Below are 12552 nucleotides of genomic sequence, written 5' to 3' on the forward strand. Positions count from 1 at the left end.
AATTTTATTTTATGACTGAATATATCTATTGTGTGTGCGAATGTATGTGTGTGTGTGTGTGTATCCCCCACATTTTTATAAAGCCTACATTTTCTTTGTCCATTCATCCATAGATGGACACTTAGATTGTTTCTGTATATCACTACTATTTAAAGATCTGCTGTTTTAGTGTTTATCAAAAAGAGTTCATTCGGGCTCTGTGCTCATAGCTCAGAACCTGGGGCCTGCTTCAGATTCTGTGTTTCCTTCTTTCTCCACCCCTCCCCCACTTATACTCTCTTTCTCTCTCTCTCTCTCTCTCTCTCAAAAATAAATAGAACATTTAAACAATTTTGAAAAGTGCTGCCTAGGTGGCTCAGTCGTTTAAGTGTCCAACTTCGGCTCAGGTCATGATCTCGTGGTTCATGACTTCAAACCCCACATAGGGTTCTGTGCTGACAGCTCAGAGTCTCAAGCCTGCTTCAGATTTCGTGTCCCCATAAATATTAAAAACATTTTTAAAGGAGTTGATTTATATAAACAAATATTTTGTCAAAGATTAAATTCATACCTATTACATCCATCATCTTTGAAGTATAAAAACTAGTTTTGGGTTTTTGTTTGTTTTGTTTTGTTTTTCCAGAACAATTAGTGTAATAAGAAAAAAGTGTAAAAAGAAAAAAAAAAGTGGTTATCATTCAAACAGTTCCTACTTAATGAAGAAAAATATATAATTCAAAATAGAAAACATTTTTATAAACCCAATTCAGTACTCCGTGTTCTCTGAAAATGTTATTCTAAAAGGTTTCTTAGTGACTGGATTGTGACATTATGTCTTTTACCAAAAGATTGGAAAAGTAGATACTGGCCACACATGTACATATGTTGACATGATACCTGATTTCTGAGGTCTAGATATGTAGCCCCTTGTGTGTTGCCCAGCCATCCCAAACTCTTGACATGTGTTTGTTTGTAATTTTCAAAGAATTTTCAGGAATTCTTTTCATTCCAATCACTAAACAACTTACTGTCCCTATTGATTGTTTACTCTGCATGTTACCATGTCTTTTAATTCTTGTCCACAGCATAAAATACCTTGTTACAGTTTCTCCCAAGAATTTAGGCCATCCCCTAAGATAAATTCTATGTAATTCATATACATCTATGAAAAGAAAGTATTTCTTTAGAGCTCCTTTTAAAAATGTATGGTTTAATTATTAAGAGGTATAGTCCTATAAGAGGAGTAATGTACAATATTTTAAATATTGTAAATGTGGACGTACAAAATATTTTCTTAATTACTCATAAATATTCAAGGCATGTGTTTGAGACATACTGAGTGGAAACCACTTTGAGGTTTGAGTTGAGAGTTCCTATGATGTAAAAAATTACCAAATTTATTACCAAGTACTTATTTTCCCTCAAGAGAAGTCCAATAAGTCCATCATATACTCTCAAATTAGTTTTTTTATTTTAATTTTTTTTTAATGTTGTATTTATTTTTGAAGGAGAGAGAGAGACAGAACATGAGCGGGGGAGGAGCAGAGAGAGGGAGACACAGAATGAGAAGCAGGCTCCAGGTTCTAAGCTGTCAGCCCAGAGCCTGATGCGGGGCTCGAGCTCACAAACTGTGAGATCATGACCTGAACCAAAGTCGGACGCTTAACCGACTGAGCCACCCAGGTGCCCCTCAAATTACTGTTTTTCAACAAAGTTCTACTTTATGTCTAATGTCCTTGAAGAATAGCAGATTATCTCTCGGAAGTTTTCTTTTTGCTTAACTGATGACTACTGTATTATTTCGAGGTGATTTAATATCAAATGCTCCTATTTCCTGTCTCAAGATTAACAGGCACAATGGTATCAAGGCCAGTACGCTCCAGTCATCTGCTTTTTTAAAAATGGTCAGTCGTTAAATGTGTGCTGTAAATAGGCGATGAAACTGCTCTTACATAAATTTGTGTTGTGATTTGGATTTTGGTTTTGTTTTTTTTTAGCAGGTCTATGTGATATTAGTGAAGGGACTGCAGTCCCAGAGGATCGCTGCAAATCTCCAACTTCTGGTAATTTGTTTTTTATTTTATTAAGAATTATAATCTATAGAAACCATTGTAGTGTATCAAAATTCCTTTTTACAGATAAGTATTTAAAATAACACCTATAAGAAACTTTTGTGTTACATATTTATTCTAAAAATCATAACTTTTCTTTGCATTCTCATTAAGTGAAAAGAAATGCACTAGACAAAAATCCACAGCTCTTACCTGCTAAGAGTCCTATAGCTGTTCACTGGCTTTCTAATATTTACACTTTTTTAGAGAAAATATATTTTACTCCTCACCATTGGAGCAGATGGGTTAGTTAATCTGCAACCTTGTCTCTGCTCTAGGCATGCCTGGTATCATCTGGTAGAATAGTGCCCTAATTCTTGAAAAATGTCCACTTAAATATTACCAAAGATTTTTAACATTTATAATCCAATGGTGACTGTAGACAAAATAATTGTAGGCCATATGTGTTTTTGTTTTTGGTCAAAGTGGTATTTGATATAATTTTATAGCTATATTATAGCTTTTTGTCCATATCATATAGGTTTTTATGTGATCTATGTATATATAAATATTTCAGTGCAACATAATTTTTGGTACCTTTTAAGGCTCCTTAAGATTAAGAGGATCCTGAATTATTATTTTCAGTGGGTAGAAACTTTGCCAGTCTTTACTAAGATCAACTTCACAATTTTAACTACCATATTAAATCATTATGGCTGGGAATATTTGTCAGCTTTGTACTGGAAAGGTTGTTCTTGGCATAAAGTAACACAGTTCTTACATAGATTTGGATCCTTCCATAGCTGGTTCTCCTACATCAGAAATCATTTTAAGCATGGGAAATATTGAGAAGGGCATTTTACTTCACTCCCTCCTGTTTCAGTTTAGCATTTTATTAAACCTAGAACTGTAAAAGTTTTGTGATAATTTTCTTTTTGAAATTCCTTTTCCTAATACACAAGTTACAGCTTTTCTTAAGATATATCCACCTTCTGGTTTTCTTAATCTTTAAATTTCATAATTAAATTCACTCATTATTGAAACATGGAGCCATCAGAATTGCATAGTTAGCACCTACTGTTAAGTCTGGACATCGGTACAGTAAACTTTGAATGATATGGAGCAAGTAATTCTATTTCTGATCTGACAGACCTAGAGTGATTTCTGAATTTGGAATTTAGAATTATAATATCTTTTCATTATTGCTGTTCTGTGTCCATCTACCTACAATACTGTTCTGGTCTTCTCACCTCTCTCTCCAAAGACCATGTGAATGCCATTGTCAATGTGTTAAGGCTGTAAGCCAAATTGGATGATTTGAACATGTAATATAGAACCCAAGTAAACTAATATTCATTATCCTAAGCCAAATTTTCAACAGGTGTACAGGTGTGTGTGTGTGTGTGTGTGTGTGTGTGTGTATATATATACGTATATATATATACGTATATATATATATATACACACGTATATATATATATACGTATATACATATATACATATATATATATATATATATATATATATATATATATATATATGTTTGGAATAACCAAAAAGAGGTATTTATAAGTAAGTATTTAAGTATATTAAAATCTCATAAGTATATAAATATAAAAGTGCATAAAAGTAAAAACCCTCCAAATAGCTCCTTTTGTACCTGAGGAACTCACACATTGTTGAACATTTTCAAATATATTATGCTTTTTTGTCCATGTGAAAGGACAGTATAGTTTTAACATACAGATGATATGATACTGGGTATTGTTTCGAGTGAGTTTGAACTGCAAAGTAAACATTGTGACTGAAAAAATCATTGATAAATCACAAATTCTTATCTTAGATGTAAAACTTAATTTATTTAGTTTAGTCTTTGATTATGCTCTGAAAGATATAAGAATTTCTGAAGAATTATATCCATTCCTGCATATGAGGAAAGACTGCTTTCACAAAAAAAACATATCAAATTTTGGTAGATAGTAGTTGTGCTTGAAACGTGTTTCATAGAGCAGGAAATAGATCTCCCTCATGCATACATACTAAAACATACAGTAGAAACTAGAATAAAATTCTGGAAAACTAACCCTTTGACACTTTTTCTTACAGCTGTGTCTTTCACTACTTGTCCATTTTAAAATAGCTAATAGTAATTTTTGCTACCCGTGTTGGGCCAGTTGTCTTATTCTTTGCACATTTGTAACTTTTTTGCCTTCATTGCTTTTAGAATCCCAATAAAGGAATAATTTAGTATCCTTCCTCTCCCCAGTACATGAAAATTCTTTTAGTTTTAGAATGGTCAAAAAAGAAAAAATGGTTGGGGTAAGTTTGAGGTGAATCAGAGGAACCACAAGGCAATCGTGTTATTAAAACCATGGAAAGTAGTAATTAAATTACTAGCCTCAAATACTTTCTGCATTGTGATAGGATATCTATCTGTGTATCTATCTATCTATAATTAAGTGATATAATATAGACTATTAAAACCAATATAGTTAATAGAAAACAGTGTATCTATGAGAGAAAAAGAAATGCATAAAAGTGGGTTGGAAGTTAGTGAGTCTTTCATAAATACTAGGAGAACCACTATTATAGAAGTGAAAAGTAGCCATATGTCCTTTATCAAAATCAGTGTGTTTACTCAAAATAATAATATAGATGGAGAAAAACTTTTTTGAAAAACATTTCAATCCATGATCAAAATTGGTGATCCCAACAATTTGGCTGGTCAATATCAAAGCTCTATTCAAAAAGTATACTGAGAATATCCAAGTTATGAATATAGTTTGCCTTTTCCACTTATTTTTAAATAAACCAGGAGTCTCTCTGAAGTAGAATATTAATTCTGTCATCTTGAAGTAACATAAGAAATCACTTCTTCCATTTCCATTTGATCTCTATTTCAAAGAACTCAGATTTCTTTACTGAGCACTTTAATAATGGAATTTTGTTTTAGTACTGCATCAAAAGAGTGTGTGTGTGTTTGTGTGTATGTGTGTGTGTGTGGTGTGTCTACACATGTGAAAATGATAAAAACATCTGTTAGGTTATTTCAGGTTGAAGAAGGCTCAGGGCCACATTAACCATGATATAAACAGTGCCTTCAGCAGTTTCCATGTACCCTAAAAAAAAAAAAAAAAAAAAGCTGTAGATAAGTTCGGTGTTTATTTTATCACAGTTATTTGGTAAATATATTCAAGTGAGATATGCTGAAAACATTTTTGGAACTTTGACAAAAATTCTGACAAGCAGTGATAGGCGTTTTCAGTTAGGGGAAAAATAAATCAGTTTGTTTTACATTTGTGGCTTCTGTTGCCTATTACGTTGGAAATAACTAAAAAACATTTTTATGATTTGATATTCATGTTTGATATGTTACCTAGCTATTGCTCTAAAATGAAATATATCACATAAAATAAGTATTAATAATTTTTTTTACATTCCTGTGGCTAACCTCTTATAACCATTATCTTTGAAAAGCAAGTATATCCATCTCTACTCCTGAACATGTTCCATCGAGTTCAGTGTTACTTATGTGGTATTTTTTGATATAGGATTTATAAGGATTCATAAGTGCTATTTAACAAAAATAACATGGTTTTTAAGAATAATCTTTTAAGACTATTATAGAAGTAATTGGATACTGCCAATGTTGACAGGTTTTACTTGGTCCTTGGAGAGACTTCAAAGATATTTTCCACTTGGCCAAAGAAAGCATCATTTTGACCTTATTTATTAAGGTTCAGTACTTTCACTGGGATAAAAAAGAAAAACAGCCCGGTGTTTTAGAAGTGCAGTGCAGTCGGGAAAAAGACGTGTGTGTGAACTTAAAATATGAGGTATTAAGTGAAGTACACATCATAGGTGAAGTATACAAAGGGTTGTTGAAGTTCAAAAGGGGGGAAGTGATTTATATCGAGGAGACTGAAAATTTATAGATGAGATATCATTTGAAATGTGCTATTATAAAGAATAGATCATTTAATAATAGAAGTTGTCAACTAGAGTGCTACTTAGTAGTACATTTATAAATGAAACATTAATGTCAGAAATCAAATATAAAAAGTTAGAAACACTTTTTTTAAGGAAAAGGCAAATAAAATCTTAACTGTAAAAATATTAGATAAACTTATATTAGAAGTCACAGCTGGAATAAAATTAACTATTTCTTACCTCATTAAACATAAGTATTTGAACATACCTAAAATTATAAGTATGATCCTCAGTTTTTTAAAGATCTCTATGGTAATAGTAGAATTTATATATGATTTTAACATTGGTATCTGGAAAGCTAACTCTGAAGTAAATTGTGTCAGTATACTTCTTGCCCGAGATTCTTAGTTCTAGATGAAGCCTATTCAGTTAACTAATATCGAAGAAGTTTTGCATTTTCGTTCAGAAACTGTTTATTGCTGCTTATATTGTTCTTTACCTGTTCTCTAATGTATAATGTATACCAGGATTTTTCCAAATGGTTGTAATTTATGGAGAAATCATTATAGAGTTAATATTTACATATATTAAGGAATTCTGTACCATGAAAGATAATGAACTACTGATTACTTTTCTTACTTTAATATTATGAGAATTGTTATTGATTATATGCATGACATCTCGTGGCTAATAGTATGGAAACTTACCTTAGAGGTTACCAGATTATTTTGTTTGTACTTTTCCCTGTGACAACTCGTGTTTGTGACTGACTATGTGCTTGTTCCTTCCATTGTCTTGATTCGTGTAGGTTCTTCATCACCACACAATTCAGATGATGAACAAAAAATGAATAATTTTATAGAAAAGGGTATAGTATCTTTATTTTAAAGCATTTTCTTTTAATTATGTTTAATTTTAGTTTACTTTGAATAGATTTTGACATTTTATATCAAAATATTATTTTCAGTGAAGACCAAAAGCAGAAAGTTTTCCAAGATGGTAGCCAGTGATATAGGTAGGAAATAGAAATTTCTCTTTTGTTTCTAATCCTTGCTATATGCAGTGTTACTCAACACCAGAAAATGATCTAATGCATTGCATTTTGTATATATTAATTTGTCATTTCTATGCTAAACAATAATCTCTTGGGCTGTTTCTTCTAAACTCATTGGGGCAATAATTATTGAAAATCAGTTAAATTGGTGTTGCAGTTTTTCCTGACTTACAATGTGAATTATTCTGTTTTTATTTTGGCTTTATTTAAAATAAAGCAGGGTTCAATTTATGCCGTAAATAGTACAGTTTTATACCAAATTTTGAGATTTTTCCTTTATAGTTTTTATTTGTATTTTCTCCTACCTTTTTCCCATCCTTCTCAAATTTTTACAATCCCCAATTTCAATGGTTCTCTAAAATATTGACTCTGTAATCTGCACTGCCCTGGAGTTAAATGGGAATTTTCTTAAGACTCTCCCCCCAATCCCCACAAGTAAAACTAAGTGATGGAGAGTATTTTATATTAATCTCTTTGGCTGTTTTTATGAGTATACTTTGAATTGAATTGCCCAGTCTAAGGTTTTCAAAGTTTAAAATTAGAAGACAAAATACATAATCAAACTTTGGGGATATAATCAAACTCTAGGATTTTTAGTTCGTCATAAAAATTTGAGTATTCTCTGAAGATTTTTAAAGGCTTGAGAAGTACTGTTTTACAAAAAGAATAAATTTAATCTTCGATTTAAACCCACAATTTTTATTATACTGTTTTTTGTTATTTATTTCCTCTGAAATGCCTATCACGTGTTCCTTGAATTATATTAAATGAGGAGCATTTCTAGGCAGCTGAAATAGATTTACCTTTGGTCAACTGATAAAGTTTAATATATAGTAAAATTAAATTGCCAAAATTCTCAGAAGTAGCATCTATATTGTCTGCATATTGTAAATTGAACCCTGTTTAGTCATGTTAACGTTGGCTGACTGTTAGCACGTCTCGTCATTTTTTTAAATAAGATGGTTTATTCTTGGGCAAAGGGCTCTTCATATATGGGGAATTGATTATCTCTTTGTGGTTTTATAGTGAATCAGTTGGTAATAGTTAAATCGCTTTAATTATGTACTAGCACTATCGCATAATACTTTTCAACCAAATTTTTTATAGTATATTTTGTCTTAATAGTACTTACTGTCATATAATGTAAAAAGTTATAAGAGACCTTCCTACACGTACACTTTTGCAAAGAACCTTTATGATCTATCAATTATCTAGGAATTTTACCTTACATAAAAGGAACTTTGTATATGATTACATTTTTTTGAATAATTCCTCTGTCTGATTTTTGATCCTGTATTTGCTTTGTTAACTATGTGTTGACTAGCTCCTCTGTTTTTTTCTGTTGTGAATAGAACACATAACATGGAATATCTGAGTTTGAATATTTGAAAGTTTTCAATTAACAAATTTCTTAGGATTAAGAACATTACTAGAAGGATAGTTCTTTGGTAATGTTCTTGCTTTTTATGTCGTTGGCAAGTTTTTGTTTTTGTCATGCCAGTTTTTATATTTTTTGGGAAACACATTAACTTTATTCACCATTTCAAAGGTTAGGTTAGTTACAGTTATACATAATTATTTTACATCTTCAGAAACTACTGCTCCTATTTTATATGTAATTTTGTTTGGTAATCTTCCAATATAGGTTTTAATCCCAACATATTTACAAGAAAAGCTCTCTTCGCAATTTTTCCTTTGTTCAAATGGAGACTGCTCCATTTTAGACTGTAAAGTTTTTACAGTTAAAAAAAAAAAAAAAGGAGTTTATCTTCCTACATTAGTGTCTAGTTTTGTAATAAGAGTTAACATAAAATATGCTATTAAAAGCAAAATAAAATGTAGGGAAAAATTTTGGGGGGGGGGGGCGGGTTGGAGAAACTCCTACAATCTCCTGAAGACCTCTCTGTCAAGACATATTTTCTGTGTAAAGTTTATGGTGTCAAAAGTGCTAGGATTCCTTGAGCATTCTGAGCTCACTGTGTTCCCTAGCATGCAGTCCTGTATTTGCTCCGAAGTTCCCTGGGCCTCATCAAATTACCACCTCTTTCTTCCTCAGTCTACAGACATTTACAGCTTCAACTTTAGGAAGTTATGAAGTGGCCTCGTAAAGGAAGGCGTTAAGAATTAAGTCTAGACCCCTAAGATTGACACTGGTTAAAAAAAAAACAAAACAAACAAACAAAAAACCCTCCTTGCATGGGAGACTGACTGAATGTCTTGGCTCTGATACTTTGTTTCTGACGCTTTACCTTTTCTTTGAAAGTAACTGCTGCCGACATTGGAGGAGTAGGGAGCAAAATGTCATTCTTATTTAAACAATCTAACCCAAGCTTGGAAAATCAACCCCCCCCCTTTTTTTTTTTTTTTTTACTGCCCAACAGAACAGCAGAGTTAGCTGAGATGGTAGCAGTATTTTAAATATGTGTGTGTGTGTGTGTGTGTGTGTGTGTATGTATGTATACATATATACTTAAAAATTACAATTTTTCTGACACTGTGCCAGCCCTTTATAAATAATATTTCTTGTTTAACCCATTCAATGTAACTGCATTGAGCTACTTACTATTTCCCTGTTTCACAGAAGGGGAAACTGAGAGGTAGAGTGTAAGTAATGTATCTGTTGGTTACATATCTAGTGAATGATGGGGCCAGGGTTTACACCCAGGTAGTCTGACTTCACTGTTTGTCCTTTCAACACTGTACTGTATTACCTCTTAAGACAATTTACTGGAGTCTGGAAGGATTCAAAAACAGATCTGTTATGTGGTTTGTAACTAGATATTCTGGTTATGACCCTGTTCTATCCACATAGTAACCTAGAAAAAAGGATGACTCATGCTAACTTATGCCCTCGTACCAGATCACGGTTGTCATCTTGGTGCCTCTCACCCAAACGTAATATACCGTGCCTGGAAGTTTACCTTTCTCAAAACTCAGACTCAAGGAGAGTAACTACAGCAAACAGTAGAGTCTCCTAACCCATCTACCCAATGCTCAGCTTCTTTGTTTCCTGGCTGACAGCTAACTCAGGTAAACGATACTGACAGTGACTTCCTTATTCATGCATAAGAACAGCAGCCTAAAAAAGCATAACTTTAGCCTTAGGAGTTCAACAGCAAAAATACAGCGGAATATAATACAATTGCAGCATCCCTAAAGAAAGGTACATGTATGTAATACACAGATAGTGATTTGTTTTGCCTGTTCATACTTGATGATTAATTTTTGTTAGTAAAATCTTAATGATCAGTATTTCCAAAATCAGTCTTTCCTGTAGTGGTAACCATTTCTGAAAATCATTTAGAAAATAAGAGTGGTTATCAATTTATTATTTGCTTATTATTTATATTTTACAAAGCTTTGGAAATGCAAAATTCTGTAAAACTTTTTGGTATCTTACGTTTGTATAAAAAGTCCTAAAATGTATGTCTTTGTTAAAGTGTTAATCAAATTTTTCATGGTACCTTATGAATAAAATATGGTCCAGATGCTAGCATTGTTTGGTAGATTTTGAAACTACATGATCAACCTTTTCTAAAGATTATTAGTTCTATTTCATTATGATTCTCTTTCATTGTGAAAGATAGATTTCTAGCTGGATCCTGTCCATGTTCCCTATTATTACTAATTTTCATACAGAAGGAATGATTACATGAAACTGTGAGGGGGAAATAATAACTAGAGATTAAAATATAAAGATTCAAAAGTATAGTGACTTAATGAGTGCTGTGCCAAAACAGATAGAAATCAAAGCTCCATTTAATGAGCACCGTTCCAGACACTATAGATATTTTTCAGGTTGTATTTGTTAACCTAGGGAGGATTGTACCTCTTTTTAGTCTCTCAGATTCTAGGTTAGCAGTTACTTGGGTAATGAATGATTTTCTTTTTTAGCAAAAACTAATTTTTGAAGTCAATTGATCAATGAAAATAATGATCATTAGTCCAAGTATTGTTTTCATTAGTTCTCTTCTACATGAGTCCCAGTGATGCCTTCTTTAAAGTGTTCTAACCCAACTTAAATGGATTCATAATCATTATATTCTAAATCACTAACTCATTAAATTCTATACTTTTAAATCTGCTCAAGCTCCCTTGTTTTTCAAGAAGAGAGATTGAGCCTCAAAGAAGTTAAGTTGCATATCCAAAGTCATGTCCCATAGTAATGACCTAGTCGGGACCAGAATCCAGGTCTCTCGAACTCTTGTTTTACCTATAGCGTGTCTTCACTCTCATGCTTTCTGGCCTCTTTTTCTTGTGCTATTTTCCGAATTCTTTTATATTTACATTGAAAAATAAATTCTCAGAGGCCCATTTGGAGTTCGCCATGTGAATACAAAGGTATGCACCAACTTAATGAAGTAGAATTTTAAGTTATAAAATTATTCTAATTCATTATAAAACTCAAATTAGTACTGATACTTCTACATTATATTCCCCAATATTCAATCTCAAATGTGTGGCTGTTACTTCTGTAGAAGTTCATCTTTATATTTAATCCCTCATGTGGCTTTTAGAAGACTAGAAGCTCATCTTGAAAGAGAAGATGAAAGACGAGTCAAGTGTGCAGGTAAGATTACTCTTCCTCAGTTGGTGAAGAACTAAATTTTTTACAGTTAGGTACTTTGAAACTATTATACATGTCTGAGTTTTTCTAATGAGTTCTTTTTCTTTTTCAGGATGACTCAAATCTGAAGAGTATGGCATAGTGTGTATTGGGTTTTCATTTTGTTTCAGAATGTATTTTCTGTCAAACTTCATAATAAAATCTCAGCAAAGTCTGTTTGTCTTTTCTCTGTCAGTATTTCCTGTGTATGCATTTCTTTCTCCATAGAACTGTCTTTTCCTTACATTGGAAGAATGTAAAATGATCTTCTAGAAGTAACTTCCTGTTTGGTTCATAACATAAAATCAGTCCAAGCTAAAGTTAAATTAGTGAAATAATTTCAAACGTCATCTTTTTGATGAATAGGCCCGTGTTTAATTTGCGCTCTTTTTCTCTTTATTTCATTTGTGAGAAAATTCTGCTGCTTTCTGTAGAAGTAAAATTCCAGTGACAGTTTGTTTATTCATTTATTTACTCATTCATCACCATGTTCATTGACCAAACATTAAGTGCTATACACATACACAGACACAGTATTTTGCAAGATAGATTTTATTTCCAGACTCATGGAATTTAGATTTCAACATGGGAGATAGACATTGATATTATTAGGTCTGTTGGCTATTAAAATAATGTGTGATAAGTGGTGAGAATTTCTACTTCTTGGTCCTCCTTTTCTCTTGGCTTCTTTGCCATATCCTATAAGTTGAGTTTTAGTTTCTTTATTGTTATGTTGTTTTTTTTTTTATTTAATATGCGTACATTTCAACATTTTACTTGAAAAGAGTGGTTTCCACTCATAGGAGAGCAGAGACTCAGGCTTATAGCCTGCCAAGACACAGCTCTGATACCAGTTTTCTTCAGATTGAAGAAACTTTATTGTCATTCCTATCATTTCTTCTGTGGACAAAAGTATAGAAAAAGAGATCTGG

The 12552-nt window shown here is 32.2% G+C and overlaps 1 protein-coding gene across 5 annotated transcripts in view; it reads left to right on the forward strand.

Annotated features, from left to right (window-relative positions):
- STXBP5 (syntaxin binding protein 5) overlaps nt 1–12552 on the forward strand; it is a 171217-nt gene that overhangs the window by 111379 nt on the left and 47286 nt on the right. The window contains exons 19-21 of one of the 5 annotated variants that reach the window (XM_049654494.1): nt 1977–2042; nt 6769–6828; nt 6928–6975. In XM_049654494.1, the coding sequence (XP_049510451.1) occupies nt 1977–2042; nt 6769–6828; nt 6928–6975 (174 nt within the window). The remainder of the gene's footprint in view (nt 1–1976; nt 2043–6768; nt 6829–6927; nt 6976–12552) is intronic. The other 4 variants (XM_049654495.1, XM_049654496.1, XM_049654497.1 and 1 more) reach the window with 4 other exon arrangements.

The sequence above is a fragment of the Panthera uncia genome, assembly GCF_023721935.1.
Source record: "Panthera uncia isolate 11264 chromosome B2 unlocalized genomic scaffold, Puncia_PCG_1.0 HiC_scaffold_24, whole genome shotgun sequence".
Taxonomy (NCBI): Eukaryota; Metazoa; Chordata; class Mammalia; order Carnivora; family Felidae; genus Panthera; species Panthera uncia.